General features: G+C 42.6%; 1 protein-coding gene across 1 annotated transcript in view; it reads right to left on the bottom strand.

The window, feature by feature from the left end:
* LOC306821100 (adhesion G-protein coupled receptor F2-like) overlaps positions 1-10,114 on the bottom strand; it is a 31,508-nt gene extending 21,394 nt beyond the window's left edge. Inside the window, exons 1-5 of the mRNA XM_079339293.1 lie at positions 9,954-10,114; positions 9,727-9,815; positions 9,551-9,615; positions 6,621-6,742; positions 6,254-6,472 (exon numbers count right to left, since the gene is read on the bottom strand). Coding sequence (XP_079195419.1) covers positions 6,254-6,472; positions 6,621-6,742; positions 9,551-9,615; positions 9,727-9,815; positions 9,954-10,113 — 655 coding nt within the window. The 5' untranslated portion in view covers position 10,114. The remainder of the gene's footprint in view (positions 1-6,253; positions 6,473-6,620; positions 6,743-9,550; positions 9,616-9,726; positions 9,816-9,953) is intronic.
* Between the last annotated feature and the right edge of the window lie 6,798 nt (positions 10,115-16,912).

The following is a 16,912-nucleotide window of genomic DNA, read 5'->3' as shown; positions in this document are numbered from 1 at the left end:
ACTCCTCTTCAATGGCTGTGCGAAGTTGCTGGATATTAGTGGGAACTGGTACGCGCTGTCGTATACGCCGGTCAAGCACATCCCAAACATGCTCAATGGGTGACATGTCCGGTGAGTATGCTGGCCATGCAAGAACTGGGACATTTTCAGCTTCCAAGAATTGTGTACAGATCCTTGCAACATGGGGCCGTGCATTATCTTGCTGAAACATGAGGTGATGTTCATGGATGTATGGCACAACAATGGGCCTCAGGATCTCATCACGGTATCTCTGTGCATTCAAAATGCCATCAATAAAATGCACCTGTGTTCTTCGTCCATAACAGATGCCTGCCCATACCATAACCCCACCACCACCATGGGCCACTCGATCCACAACATTGACATCAGCAAAGCGCTCACCCACACGACGCCACACACGCTGTCTGCCATCTGCCCTGAACAATGTAAACCGAGATTCATCCGTGAAGAGAACACCTCTCCAACGTGCCAGACGCCATCGAATGTGAGCATTTGCCCACTCAAGTCTGTTACGGCGACGATCTGGAGTCAGGTTAAGACCCCGATGAGGACGACGAGCATGCAGTTGAGCTTCCCTGAGACGGTTTCTGACAGTTTGTGCAGAAATTCTTTGGTTATGCAAACCAATTGTTTCAGCAGCTGTCTGAGTAGCTGGTCTCAGACGATCTTGGAGGTGAACCTGCTGGATGTGGAGGTCCTGGGCTGGTGTGGTTACACGTGGTCTGCGGTTGTGAGGCCGGTTGGATGTACTGCCATATTCTCTGAAACGCCTTTGGAGACGGCTTATGGTGGAGAAATGAACATTCAATGCCCGAGCAACAGATCTGGTTGACATTCCTGCTGTCAGCATGCCAATTGCACGCTCCCTCAATGCTTGCGCCATCTGTGGCATTTTGCTGTGAGACAAAACTGCACATTTCAGAGTGGCCTTTTATTGTGGACAGTCTAAGGTACACCTATGCACTAATCATGGTGTCTGATGAGCATCTTGATGTGGCACACCTGTGAGGTGGGATGGATTGTCTCAGCAAAGCAAAAGTGCTCACTATCACACATTTAGACAGATTTATGAACAATGTTTGAGAGAAATGGTAATATTGTGTATCTGGAATGAATTTTAGATCTTTGAGTCCATCTCATGACAAATGGGAGCAAAAACAAAAGTGTTGCGTTTATATTTTTGTTGAGTGTATGTATATATATACTGTATATATGTATATATATATATACACATGTATGTGTGTATATATATATATATATATATATATATATATATATCCATCCATCCATCCATTTTCTCCCCCTTATCCGGGGCCGGGTCGCAGGGGCAGCAGTCTAAGCAGAGACACCCAGACTTCCCTCACCCCAGACACCTCCTCCAGCTCTTCCGGTGGGACCCCGAGGCCTTCCCAAGCCACCCGAGAGACATAGTCTCTCCGGCGTGTCCTGGGTCTACCCCGAGGCCTCCTCCCGGAGGGACATGCCTGGAACACCTCCCTAGGGAGGCGTCCAGGGAGCATCCGGAACAGATGCCCGAACCACCTCAACTGACTCCTCTCGATGTGAAGGAGCAACGGCTCTACTCGGAGCTCCTCCCTGGTGACCGAGCTCCTCACCCTATCTCTAAGGGTGCGCCCAGCCATCCTACAGAAGAAGCCCATTTCGGCCGCTTGTATCCGAGATCTCGTTCTTTCGGTCATGACCCAAAGCTCATGACCATAGGTGAGGGTAGGAACGAAGATCGACCGGTAACTTGAGAGCTTCGCCTTTCGGCTTAGCTCCTTCTTCACCACGACGGACCGATACAGCGCCCGCATGACTGCAGACGCTGCACCGATCCGTCTGTCGATCTCACGCTCCATCTTCCTCCCCACTCGTGAACAAGACTCCGAGATACTTAAACTCCTGCACCTGGGGCAAGGACTCCCCACCGACCCGAAGAGGGCAAGCCACCTTTTTCCGGTCGAGAACCATGGCCTCAGATTTAGAGGTGCTGATCCTCATCCCAGCTGCCTCAAAGTCGGTTGCGAACCGCCCCAGTGCGCGCTGAAGGTCTGGGTTCGATGGAGCCAACAAGACCACATCATCTGCAAAAAGCAGGAAACGAGATTCTGTGGTCCCCAAACCGGACCCCCTCTGGCCCCTGGCTGCGCCTAGAAATTCTGTCCATAAAAGTAATGAACAGAACCGGTGACAAAGGGCAGCCCTGCCGGAGGCCAACGCGCACCGGGAACAGGTCCGACTTACTGCCGGCAATGCGAACCCCATACTCACGGAGCACCCCCCACACGGCGCCGCGAGGGACACAGTCAAATGCCTTCTCCAGATCCACAAAGCACATGTGGACTGGTTGGGCAAACTCCCATGAACCCTCGAGCACCCGCTGGAGAGTGTAGAGCTGGTCCAGTGTTCCACGGCCAGGACAAAAACCGCATTGTTCCTCTTGAATCCGAGGTTCGACTAACAGCCGGATCCTCCTCTCCAGTACCCTAGAATAGAATTTCCCAGGGAGGCTGAGGAGTGTGATTCCCCGGTAGTTGGAACACACCCTCCGGTCCCCCTTCTTGAAAAGAGGGACCACCACCCCGGTCTGCCAGTCCAGAGGCACTGTCCCCGACCACCACACGATGTTACAGAGACGTGTCAACCATGACAGCCCCTGCAAATCCAGAGACTCAAGATACTCAGGGCGAATCTCATCCACCCCCGGAGCCTTGCCACCAAGGAGCAATATATATGTGATGGGTCAGACTAAAAGCAGTTCATAAAACCCCTATGATGGAAATAAGAGCAAGGACCGTGACGTCGCCCGGCATGGCGGAGCCGGGGCCCCACCCTGGAGCCAGGCCTGGGGTTGTGGCCCGCAGGAGAGCGCCTGGTGGCCGGGCTTTTGCCTGTGGGGCCCGGCCGGGCTCAGCCCGAAAGGATGACGCGGGCCCGTCCTCCTGTGGACTCACCACCCGCAGAGGAAGCCGTAGGGGTCGGGTGCAATGTGGATCGGGCGGCAGTCGACGGCAGGGGCCTCGGCGACCCGATCCCCTGACGCAGCTTCTGGCGTTTGGGACGTGGAACGTCACCTCACTGGAGGGGGAAGGAGCCTGAGCTTGTGCAGGAGGTTGAGAGGTACCAGCTAGATATAGTCGGGCTCACCTCCATGCACGGCTTGGGCTCTGGAACCCAGCTCCTCGAGAGGGGCTGGACTCTCTACTTCTCTGGAGTTGCCCGCGGTGAGAGGCGGCGGGCAACTCAATCAGGGAATCAACCAATATCTTACTGATTTTGCAGATGAAATCACAGTCCTGAAATAACATATCAATCTGTTTGCTTACAGCGTCTTTGATAACGTCTCCAGACATTGTTTGAAGTTATTGCGTTTTTCCAAGCAAGTCTTTGGCTGAGTCATTTCCCCGTGGCATGTTTGAATTGTTTGGTGGCAGTGTTACATAGCAGCGGCAAACAATAGGTGGTAAATCACGTTTAAATCATTTCTTTTGTTGATCGATCCGAGCTGAGTTTCAACAGCACCCCTCTCTGCTTGATGACGACATGCCCTGCCCTGCAATCAAGCTTCTGGATAATTGTTGTTGTTGAGTCTTTTACAACCTTGTGGAGGAATTTTGGCACACTTATCTTTGCAGAATTGTTGTAATTTAGCCACATGGGAAGTTTTCGAGCATGAAACGCCTTTTTTTTGCATCATGCCACAGCATCTCAATAGGATTCAGGTCAGAACTTTAACTAGGCCACTTCAGAGTCTTGATTTTGTTTTTCTTCAGCCATTCAGAGGTGGACTTGCTGGTGTGTTTTGGATCATTGTCCTGCTGTAGAACCCAAGTTCGCTTCAGCTTGAGACAGGGCCGCTGGAAGTTATTTTTGAACACGGGGTGCTGTGAAAATCTTTGTTCTTTTTTGGACAAAAAAACCCATGAGCCTATTTAGAATACATTTATAATATATAATATAATATATTTAAATGTTTAAAAATAAAAAAATAGATTAAGATTCACCACGTCATTGTCTTGCACTCTTCAGTGAACACATTCAGGGCCACACAGACATCATCAGTTCTCTGAGGAATATATGCGCTATTACTTAAACTTCACAATAACACTTTAACATTGCAATAGTTTGATCAGCTGGCATCAACCTGAGTCACTGCACCTTTCACACACCAATCTATCAGTTCCAAAATCCTTTTACACACTGCACAAAGAAATGATCTTAGACAATCTAAGCATGTTATTGAATAGTTCTCCATATCCATCACGCAAACATACGCACAAAATAACACTTTTTCTCCATCTCCAACCTTTTTACGCAAAAGGGAAATAATCTCCTATTTACACGTTATTAAAGAGTTCTCCAATTCCATTACGCACAGAACACACGATCAAAACAACACTCTCAATCCCCACCACCTTGTAAAAATACTGCAGTGTGACGTTAAACTGCATAAATATGAAGATGCACCATGATCTTACATTGAGCTGCAGATAGGGTGCCCTGGTTGCTAGTGTCCAAATCTCAAGGTGCGCTCTGGTGGTGTAAATAAAGTCTCTAAGGATGGGACAAATGTCCAGGGAGTTCATGATGTCTTTGTGGGCATCAATTAAAGGTTTGTGAGTCTTTTCTGGGTCATGGTGCTGCATACCCATGTCTTCAAAAGACGCAAGGCTGAAAAAGTGAGCTCAGATGAGGCCACAGAGATGTGTAGGCAGGCACAGACTATAACGTATCTCAATCTGTTTTTCTGTCTCTGAAAACATGGCTCTGGTTTGTTACTGGAGCTTACTCCAACATGATGCTACATCTTCAACTGTGACACTCGTAGACCGGGCATGGGGCGAGCCGAGAACCTTCTCACTTCACTCTGCGTCTGCAACCACGCGCCTGCCTGACGTTGGCAATGTAACTTGTAAATGTAATGTATGTATGTAAATGTTAACTGCTGTGAACTTGTGTTGATTATGCCAAAAAAATAATTAAATCAAAAATCTTTTCCCAGAAGATTCATAAGGAATTCATAAATTGTGCAAGAAAATTTTTAATACATTTTTAGAAAATCTACCCCTTGCCACTAGGGGGTGCTGCAGCACCCCCACTTCCCGCGGCCATGACTTGAGGTTACACTCATAATAATAATGTAATTTAGCCACAATGGGAGTTTTCAAGCGCGAACCACCTTTTTAACGTCATGCCACAGCATCTCAATAGAATTCAGGTCAGGACTTTAACTAGGCCACTCCAGAGTCTTCATTTTGTTTTTCTTCAGCCATTCAGAGGTGGACTTGCTGGTGTGTTTTGGATCATTGTCCTGCTGTAGAACCCAAGTTCGCTTCAGCTTGAGGTTACGAACAGATGGCCAGCAATTCTCCTTCATGATTTTTTGGTAGACAGCAGAATTTATGCTTCCATTTATCACAGCAAGTCTTCCAGGTCCTGAAACAGCAAACCAGCCCCAGACCATCATACGGCCACCACTATATTTTACTGTTGGTATGATGTTCTTTTTCTGAAATGCGCTGTTATTTTTACACCAAATGTAATGGGACACAGAACTTCCAAAAAGTTCAACTTTTGACTCATCAGTCCACAGAATATTTTCCCAAAAGTCTTGGGAATCATCAAGATGTTTTCTGGCTAAAATGAGACGAGCCGTAATGTTCCTTTTGCCTCGCAGTGGTTTTTGTCTTGGAACTCTCTCATGCAGGCCATTTTTGCCCAGTCTCTTTCTTCTGGTGGAGTCATCAACACTGACCTTAACTGAGGCTAGTGATGCCTGCAGTTCTTTGGATGTTGTTGTGGAGTCTTTTGTCACCTCTTGGACGAGTCGTCTCTGCGCTCTTGGGTTAATTTTGGTTTTGCCGGCCACTCCTGGGAAAGTTCACCACTGTTCCATGTTTTCACCATTTGTGAATAATGGCTCTCACTGTGGTTCGCTGGAGTCCCAAAGCTTTAGAAATGGCTTTATAATCTTTTCAAGACTGATAGATTTCAATTACTTTTTCTCTCATTTGTTCCTGAGTTTCTTTTGATCCCTGCATGATGTCTATAGCAGTTTATTGAGAACATGTGTGCAGTAATAAGGCCTGGGTGTGGCTACAGACATTGAACTCAGTTGAGATCAACCACCATTTTTTTCTCCCTCGCTTAAGAAACCCTTCATTTAAAAACAGCTTTTTGTATTTAACTGTGCTATCATGAAATGCATATTACTTAAATGATTACTTACCAATGTCTGTACCGAAGAATCTTTTCAGAGTTAAAACTGCTTTTCCACCCTCTTTTGAAAATACATGGAGGTCATCTGGTGTTATTAGCTTGTCGTTCAGCCTCCACTCTGCCTCCCAGTTGGTTCCTAACTCCAGATCAGCTGGAGGAGGACCACATGTCACAGTTGCCTCTTCCTCAGAGATAACTGTAGGCGGGTCCAACGTTAAGGACGACTGACCTAGAAAAAAAAGGACAAAGGGTTCAAATTGATAAAAAAATGTACAAATTGATCAGAAAAGATAGCAATGTGTATCAAACCATTGCAACACAGAAAAATATAGTTTCCTCTATTTATTATAACCAATAACAAATTATAACTGTCATACTTTCAGATATTATAGGGTATGTGTCCGACAGGTCTAGAAATAGCCCTGTTTTGAGAGCTTGAATCTCTGTGTCTGGTAATGAAGCTGCTCTTAAGGTATATTCTCCGATGGTGCTTCCCGGCCTGCAACACAGAAAATACATTTACGAGTGTTTGACATTCAACGTGGAAACCATCAGCTCCTGAAACCATGATTACCCTCCTCCACATGCTGTATGGTCAATTGGTTAACAAGTTTAAAAAAAATCATTTGCATGATTGTTGTTTTTATCACATCACCTGTTTGGAAATAGAGTTTCAAATATCCTAATTACTTGAGAAAAATTCAAACATGACATAAGTGAGACGGAGACGAAAGCTGTGTCTCAGTTTAGTGACACATTTGAAGATTCGGGCAGTCTAATGTGTCCTATATTTCCCAGGCCATAAGTGAGCCGAGCTTCTAATGCTAACAAGACCATTCTGTGTAATGACAGGTAGGATAGCTGTCATGTCCAAAAGGAAGCCAGCATTTTCCAAAGACCTCCATGTTAAAGCCTCATGCACAAAGTACAAGGCAATGAATATGCGGCATTTGTTCTCACTGCAAGTATCCACTTTCAGTCACCCAGGGTAGAAATGCAGACAAACAAATTGTTAGAATAATGTTGTTGAATAAATCAGATAAGGTTTGATCACCTAGTACAAATGAATGGTTTGATATCCACAGTATGAATGATTTTTGATCATGTTTTGTTCTAAGTTTGTGTGTTTTAATCTAATTTTCTAATTTTTAGTTGAAGGTTAAAGGTATTTTGTGAAGAGGGCTTGCAGAAGGGATTTCACATTCTCACATGTTTGACGTGGTCCTTTAAAGTGAATCACTCACCAATTCAAACATAGGTTTAGTTTAAAGCCCTGAACAATTAATCATTCACCCACTTTTATATAGGTTCAATGAGCCTTGATAGTTAATCACTTAAATGGTCTTTTCTTTAAAAGGAATTGGTTACTAGACTAGATGTCAGTTTATGATAAGAAACAGGTAGAAAGTGTCTTCCCCTACAGATCGGAGATAGATAGATAGATACTTTATTGATCCCGAGGGAAATTGACGGCATCCAGTAGCAGTATACAGACAGGCAGGACACAAGACATTAGTTACAATACACACCCGCTGTCCCCCCCCCCTCTGTATACAATAATCCCCAAAACAATATTTAGCAGCCCCTGTGTGACTTTTTTCCCAAACTTAACTAGCGAACATTTGAGTGGTAAAGCAAGTCCTGGTGACCTGTGTCAGTTTCTTCGAGAAACTTAATAAACTGACGATGCTGAAGTCCCCTCGCTCGAATAAAGTTCACAAGTTTTACAACTGGCTTCACTACATGGTCAAGTTTCAGTACGGATTTACACAGCGCTTCCTGGTGGATTATGCAGTGTAGGAAAATTGCCTCCTGTTCAGGGTTGTCCTCTTTCACCCTGTCCTGGATTCTTTTGAGCAGTCCGATGTTTTTTCCAGTCAGATTCGGTGATCCATCCATGGTAACGTTGGCGAGCGTACTCCAAGGTAGTTTGTGCTTGTTTATGACCCCCAACACGCTTTCATACAAGTCCTCTCCCCGTGTTTTCCCCTTTAGGGACTCTATGGCCAAAGACTCCTCCGTAATGTCAAAATTGTCATTAATCCATCTGATAAAAATCAAAAGCTGAGCGGTGTCCTTTATATCATTACTTTCGTCCAGTGCCAAGGAATATAATTTAAATGACTCCGCTTTTTCGTTCAGCTTGCTCGCTAAGTCTTCATCAATTAGCTCAACACAGCGAGTCACTGTCCTTCGTGACAAGCAAATGTTTTCAAATTTGTTTTTGCTCTCCGGACACAAGATGCCTGCTGTCTCTACCATGCAGTCTTTGAGAAACTCTCCTTCGGAGAAAGGCTTGCTGGTCTTTGCCAACTTGAATGCCAGTAAATAACTTACCTTCGTGCTTGACTCTTCACTAGCAGTTTGTTGATTAAAGGTGCTTTGCTGAGCTTGCAAACTAGCTGCCAACTTCTGAGCTGTAGCCGCTCGTTCTGGCGCAGACTGGTTGCTGGCGTAGTTGGCATGCTTGGTGGAAAAGTGACGGCTGATGTTGTATTCCTTAAAAACTGCAACCGTTTCTTGGCAAATAAGACATACAGCCTTTGAACGGACTTCAGTGAAAAAGTGTTTAGTTGTCCAGTCCTTATTAAACACTCGACACTCATAGTCAATTTCCCTTTTTTTCGGCCCACTCATTGCTAAAACGTAGATGGGTTCTGGTCGGTTCAGAGCAGTAATAAAGGTAAACAACAGAAAATGTAAAGAGCAAGCCAAGCGTATCAATGCGCCTAACGCGCCATCTGGTGGACCACCAAAGCATTGCAGAATACAGCCAAATGAATGAATTCATAAATATGATTTAATTTGGGCAATTTTATACCAATTTGGGGCTTGATTAAAAAGGCCAATGGGCCGGATGTGGCCTGGGGGCCGTAGTTTGCCCACCCCTGGTCTAGTGCATAAAAGGATTCAGGGAAAAATAGTCGGGGCACAGACTTCGCGAACTGACCAGGTATCTGTCTGTTGTCAGGGACACGTAGTGTTGAACCCAGAGACTTTGTAACTTGTATTCTTGATTCATTGGGTCAATAAACTCTGTTTACCTGAAAGAGACGTCTCCAGTCATTCCTCTCATCCCATCAAAAGAATGCGCAGAGATTTGAGGTAATTATTTAGAGTCAGATTTCTATTAACAACATTTAGGAAAAGGATAAAATAGGCGACTTTTATCCAACAAAAGCCATGTGGGACTCACTGTGGACAGTCATGACTCTGGGAAACATCTACACAGCATACTTGACTTCTGCTTTATTTTTCTGTAAAATGTCGCCTTTTAAATTTGGTACAAGATGAAAAAGGAGCTTACCTGAATCTACTTAACTGACAAGGGGATTGTATAGTTGAGACATGCTCCTCACATTGCGTTTGAATCTGTTAAAAGTAAAGAGTCTGTCATTGGTTTTAATATAACTTGTTTAAAATCTTTGATTCAACATTAGGACAAAAAGATTTGACTTCGAAACAAGACACACAAAAACTTACAGCTCTGTTAGCATTGATGAAAACCTCATCTGATGGGTTATTGTAGGATTCAAGATATTCTATATCCAAGACAAAGGAAAGTGTCCTTTCTATGACAGAAACAGAAGTTATCACACAGGGGATAAATAAAACATAATTACTTGTCTGTCTGATTTGCCGTTAATTGATTTCCTTAAACAGATATCTATGAATGCAGAATCTGATCCATACTGATCATTGTGTCTCACCAATTATTATTGTGGTCACTGGGATCGTCGTTGGTGTGGTCACTGGGATCATCGTTGGTGTGGTCACTGGGATCATCGTTGGTGTGGTCACTGGGATCGTTGTTGGTGTGGTCACTGGGATCGTTGTTGGTGTGGTCACTGGGATCGTTAGTGGCATCATTGTTGTGTTTGGCATTGTTGTTGTGTTTGGCATTGTTGTTGTGTTTATTGTTGTCCTCAGTGTTGATATAATCCCTGTTAAACACAAGAAACTAAAAGACTTAGCATCAATAAATACTTTTATTTCAGGACCTTAAAATACTCCAAGCTCTTTTACCTTGATCAAAAAGAAAAATAACAAAGAGTACCCTTACCTGGAGTTGGAGTGGGACACGGATTGATACCTTTGGAGCAACATTTGAGTTTGAGTTTTTCCATGAATGTCAAGAATGTCACATCTTTCCAGATAATTGAACATAACCAAAACCATGTATGAGAGCAGCATGTTTCAAGAATTTTGCAAATGGTGAAATTCTTACTTGTGATTGGTTCACAGTACTCTCCGTCAGGAGGGGGTCCATTGATGCACTCACAGACCGGTCCAGTGACATTACTGCATGGACCGAAAACGTCACACTTGTCACACGGCCAAGCAAACTGCTCCTCACAACGACACTGCAGGCCTCCGGTGGAGTTAAGAAAGCACGCTTTGAAAGAATAGACAAAATTTCAGGGAATATCAAATAAAGGAATGCAATATTACATATTCATTGAGAAAACAAATACATTTGCAACACATCCTACCTGTAGTGAAATTAATTTCCAATACTTGTAAAGACAGACTGATGGTGTAGGGGAGCGAGATGTTACTCAGAGTGTTCCTCAGTAGTGGCAAACTGGAGATTGGAAGGTTCAAATCAACAACAATAACAGACTCCATTGGTTCTGTGGAAGAGAGGAGGTTTAGATCTGTGCAATGTTCACCATAAATTCTCTGTGTTGTTATAGGAATTGAATTTATGTATCTTGTTAGGGTAAGTGGCTAAGTGTGCCCTTATCAAAATTAAGCTTCTCTTTTGCATGCACTTGAATTGTTTTTAATACTTTCTGTAGTTTTACAAGCCTAACTGAAAAACCAAAAACCAGTACCCAAACATGAAAATTCCTATATGACTAAAACATTTAATCAAAGATCAATTCAACAATGTCATTTGCTAAATTAATAGTGCAATATGTACCCCTTGTTGTTACTGTTGTATTCATTGTTGTTGTTGGTATTGTTGCATTCATTGCTGTTTTTGATATTTTTGTATTCATTGCCGTTGTTGGTATTTTTGTATTCATTGCTGTTTTTGATAATGTTGTATTCATTGCGGTTGTTGGTATTGTTGTTGTTACTCCCTCCGAGGTCTTAATCAAGGCTCAAGTCGTTCGTTTTTGCTCACAGACATTTATTTAGCCACGTCTTCTTCACGTTACCAACGATGCCAAAACAGTGCCAAATAATGTGGTCAGAACTAATAAAATAAGCAAACAGAACTTACAATTAATCTGACAATCCAAAAAGAAAACACATTGATTTCACATACATATCAGAAATAATCATACCTCATTGGCCTCATAAACTCCAAGGGAATAAAGTTTCTTTCAATCCGAGACTCCATTAACGCCTTCCACATCAAACACTTGTCGTCCCATGCTGCTTTCTTTATGCGCCGCCTATTAATTTGTCCCCACAACAACGCAATCAACTGGAACAAAATATATGTTCCCCACTCAATATACATGGGTTTGTAACAAAAATAAAAGTACATGAACTTGCATAAATAAACCAAAAACATACCCTTTTAATCACATTTTGTGTACAATATGAACTTCTATTTATGCATTGTATTTATTTATCTTCACCAACCATGAAAATTATGAACCAAATACATGTTGCTTCCATCAGCAGCTACACTCCCACCAAATCTAATGTGTTTTCCTAGTTCAAACTAGTGTGGGTTTATTCTGCTTCTAACAGTGTAACTGTCTTGTGGATAGGTCTCTCCAAGTGTGTCTGCTTGTTGAGTCCTTAGTCAACTCACTTCAGGACTGAAGCTCCTTAATTTCCTTGAAGAAAACTGATTGTTGTACAATGGCTATGATTGCAAGCTCAGCTTCCTGTCTTTCTTGAAGACTTGTGGCTTCATTGGTTCGCTCTTGCGTCTTCTTAAATTCTTTCACCAATCTGATGAGCCTTGCGATAGCTTTGACTAATCTTGACCAGCTGGAGAACTTCTCAAAACGTTCTTCCAAAGAAACCACCTTGAATGTGTGGTGTACAACAGCTTTTTGTTCTTCTGGGTCTTCAGCGTCAAGTTCTCCTCAAGTCCACGCGAGGCATGGTCGGCAGGATTGGCCTTCGATGCAACATACTTCCACTGTGTTGGTTTAGTACTCTCTCTGATTCATTGGATGCGGTTCGCTACAAACACATGAAAGCGTCTTGCTTCATTGTTGACATAACCCAAGACGACTTGTGAGTCTGTCCAGAAGAATTCTTCGACATTCGGCTCCAACTCTGATTTGAGCATGTCACTTGTACGCACTGCAACAACTGCTGCAGACAGCTCCAACCTTGGTACTGTCGTAACTTTGGTAGGTGCTACTCTGGACTTGGCAAATACAAGAGTACAATGGATTGCCCCTGATTCACTGATGGCTCTTAGGTAGGTGCAGACTCCATATCCTGTAACACTTGCATCTGAGAAATGATGGAGTTCATACTTCTTAACTACTTGAAAATCATTTGGAATGTAACAGCGGTCGATCTTAACATCTGCCAGATTCTTCAAATCGGAGAGCCAGGACTCCCACTGAGGCTTAAGTTCACTTTAGAGCGGTTCATCCCAGTCCCTCTTGTCACGGCACAGCTGCTGTAGTATTTGCTTGCCCTGTAGAACGAATGGCGCCACGAATCCGAGTGGATCGTAGATGGAGGCTACAACCGACAACACTCCTCTTCTGGAAAGTGGACGCTCATTGACCTCTACACGGAACTGAAAATGATCCGAGGCGATAGACCACTTAACGCCTAGAGCTCTTTCGATCTGTTGCTCACCAAGTGTGAGGTCTTGGTTTCTTACCGTCTCTCCACAATCCTCTTTGGGAAGACTGTCAAGCACCTTTGGGCTATTGGAGATGAATTTGTGGAGTCACAAACCTCCAGTGCTGCAGAGTTGCTTTTCTTCGTTCACTAGATGGATTGCCTCTTCTTCTGAATGGAAACTAATCAGGCCATCATCTACGTAAAAGTTTCTCTCAATGAACCTGATTGTCGATTCGCTGAACTGTCCTTGACCCTGTGCGGCAATGTACTTAAGGCCAAAGTTTGTGCAGGCTGGGGACGAAGCAGCTCCGAACAGATGAACACACATCCGGTAGACGGATGGAGCAGTCTGAAAATCTCCATCAGCCCACCAGAGAAAGCGAAAATTGTCTTGATCTTCGGCACTGACTCTGAACTGATGAAACATCCGTTCGATGTCGCACATGACTGCTACTGGGCCCTTTCGAAATCTGCACAGGACTCCCACCAGCGTATTTGTTAACTCAGGTCTGGTCAAAAGGTAATCGTTCAAGGAGACTCCTTCATACCTAGTCGAACAATCGAAGACCACTCTTATTTTCCCGGGCTTTTGGACACACACACATTGATTTCACATACATATCAGAAATAATCATACCTCATTGGCCTCATAAACTCCAAGGGAATAAAGTTTCTTTCAATCCGAGACTCCATTAACGCCTTCCACATCAAACACTTGTCGTCTCATGCTGCTTTCTTTATGCGCCACCTATTAATTTGTCCCCACAACAACGCAATCAACCGGAACAAAATATATGTTCCCCACTCAATATACATGGGTTTGTAACAAAAATAAAAGTACATGAACTTGCATAAATTAACCCAAAAACAAACCTTTTTAATCACATTTTGTGTACAATATGAACTTCTATTTATGCATTGTATTTATTTATCTTCACCAACCATGAAAATTATGAACCAAATACATGTTGCTTCCATCAGCAGCTACAGTTGTATTCATTGTTGTTGGTATTGTTGTATTCATTGCTGTTGTTGGTATTGTTAGCTACCTGTATAGCCAGCTCTACTTCTCTCCATTTTTTAAACGCATCTCCAACATTGATCCTAGTTTGAGCAGCTTTCTGCTGCTGGAGCTTATTAGAAACATGCAGAGGCTTTTTAGCTCGGGTACAATCACTTCTATCTGAAGCAGTTCCACTGCCCGCTTCCATCACTGCAACACCTGTTGACCTGATAACTGCTCTCATATCTGACAAACCGAGGGGCGTCCTAGACAGCCGTGTGTGTGTGTGTGTGTGTGTGTGTGTGTGGGGGGGGGGGGGGGTAACTTTCTCTGGTCCAAACAAATCCAGAAAGTTCAGGACTAGAATCCAAACTTAAAAGGAGGATGTACTGGCTGCTGCATTGTTGTCAGAGAAGACAGCGCTTCAACATGGCATGTGTGATCTTATAGTAAGGCCATTTTATCATTTCATTCATGGAATAATTTACAGATTGCACCTTGAGTTGGAAAAATAGCAGATAGCGTATCAAACCATCAAATCAAAATATTTACGTTTTTATTGAGTTCTTTCATCATCTGAAATATTTTCAACAGTGATCAAACCAGAGTATTCCTTCATTTTAAGGGTTATGACAGGACTTCTTCCTCTTTTGGCGGTTGCCATGACAGACACAACGGGTTTATCGTTGTCATAGAAACACAGGATGGAACGTAAGTGTGAGTGCTACTGAAAGCTGCAGTACTGTTTCTGTATGTGCTGATGTGCTAAAAACATCAGGTAGATCAAACTTGGATACATTAACTCGACAGTAAACAGATTCTCTACCAGTCTGTTAATTTGGAGTCCGTTTTCAATGGGGTTGTGGAGTAGCACTCCCATGATTCCCTGCAAACATCAACATCATCTTTTTGTTGTTATTTTGATTGCGAGCCCCCTGCTGGCCAAATCTACATACTGTGCCTGGAACTTATTTGATTATAGAAAGTTTCATATCTTGTTTTTATTTAACCAATTATACTGATTTCTTGCCACTCTCCGACATTTCTTAAAACATGTTTCTGATATCTAATTCAAAAAGGGAATATAATTTTCGAAAAACAACAACATTTCTCAGTTTCAACGTGCAATGTTTTGTCTTCCTGCTATTTTTAACCAAATGATGAATTTAAATATTTTGTTAAATCATCACATTCTGTTCATTGCTACATATTACACAACATCAAAACATATTGTAAATGTGGCTATAAATCTTAAAGATTAAGTATCTGTGAAAACTTTAATGTCCCAACAAGTGCCTTCGACTACTCCAAACACTCTTTACCCAATAAAACAAAAACTTTCCTTACCAGGAGTCGGAGTTGGACATGGATCGATACCTGTGGAACAAATTGGAACCAAACTTATTACACAAAATCTGTCTTTAAAGGAACACATCATGTTTTTGTTTTATTCACAATTAACTTCATGTGAGACTTTACTCAATGAAAAAAATCATAAAAATGAACAAACTACAAACTAACTTCCAGAACTCTGCTTTTATATAATCATAAATGGACGTAAATGGTCTCAAGTGTACCGTACTACCCATCAAAAACATTACGTTCCCAGAATGCAGGCCTGCTCGTGGTACCAAGAAACTTCTAAATGTACTATAGGAGGTAGAGCCTTCAGCTATCAGGCACCGCTCCTTTGGAACTACCAGATGGGGTCCGGGAGGAAGACACATTAGGTACTTTGAAGAATAGACTTAAAACTTTTCTTTTTGATAAATCTTATAGTTAGGGCTGGCTTAGGTATAGACCAGCTCACACTATGACGGATTAGCTGGACTCTTGTAATATAGCCATAAGTAAGGTCCTTTTTTGTAAACATAACAATGAGCATGGTCTTGTTACCTGCTCTTTTGTTAATGTTGACAGACAGACAGTAAGGTCCTTTACCTACTTTTTGTAAAGTGTCTCGAGATAACGCCTTAGGCTTCTTTCACATATTGATGGTAGAGGTTGCTATATAAAGAGTCCATCAGTATTAACTCATCCATTCATAAACATTCATTCGCCACTGTCGATGCAATGGGAGCAACTTGGGGTAAAGTGTCTTGCCCAAGGACACATCGGATGGTCTGTAGGAGCTGGGGATTAAACCTCTAACACTCCGACCCTGGGACATGGCCTACTCTACCACGGTACTGTCCCCTCTGAGGTGTTAACTAGACAGCCAGTCAAACTCCATACAAAATGACATGGGAGTCAGGGTGTAGCGTTTTAGCTCATTTGTTTATTTCAGACTTTGTGCATGAAGTTAAGAATCAGGATAAACCTGAAAATATAGATAAATACAACACAATTAACAAGACATCCTTAGACAAAGATAAGTTGCAATCACCAAAATAATAAACATGTTAGCTACTTCAAACTTGAAGATGTGTCACCATTTTTTAAATGTCATGCATTAATCTATGCTAAGCGCGAACAATTATCATGCAAATAAACTTAACTTTACTTTTATCAATATAAAAAAGATACTTGTTGATATCTTAAAGTGCACGGCTAAATAAACAAACACTTTAGAAGCACTGCCTCTGTAGGAGAAACAACTGGATGGCACCAGATTGAGTTTTGACCTCCTGCCACAGTTCTCGCCCTCTAATTGATCATCATTATTAAGGTTTATTTGAATAGGGACAGATACAAAAAAAAACATAGATAAAATTGAACAGTCATCTGATGTGTTTATCATAGTGTTTTTAGCTTTTCTACTTGTCCCTAGTAGAATAATAATAACATTATTAAAAATAGTTAAAAATAGTATTATCCTACAGATTAACATTGATAAAATTGAAAGATAAAAAGTGGAAGTAAGAAAATAATACAGAGAGAACACAG

The sequence above is a fragment of the Symphodus melops genome (assembly GCF_947650265.1).
Source record: "Symphodus melops genome assembly, chromosome: 1".
NCBI lineage: Eukaryota > Metazoa > Chordata > Actinopteri > Labriformes > Labridae > Symphodus > Symphodus melops.
Note: the sequence above shows the minus strand (reverse complement) of the source record. Positions and strands in the feature narration are given on the sequence as shown.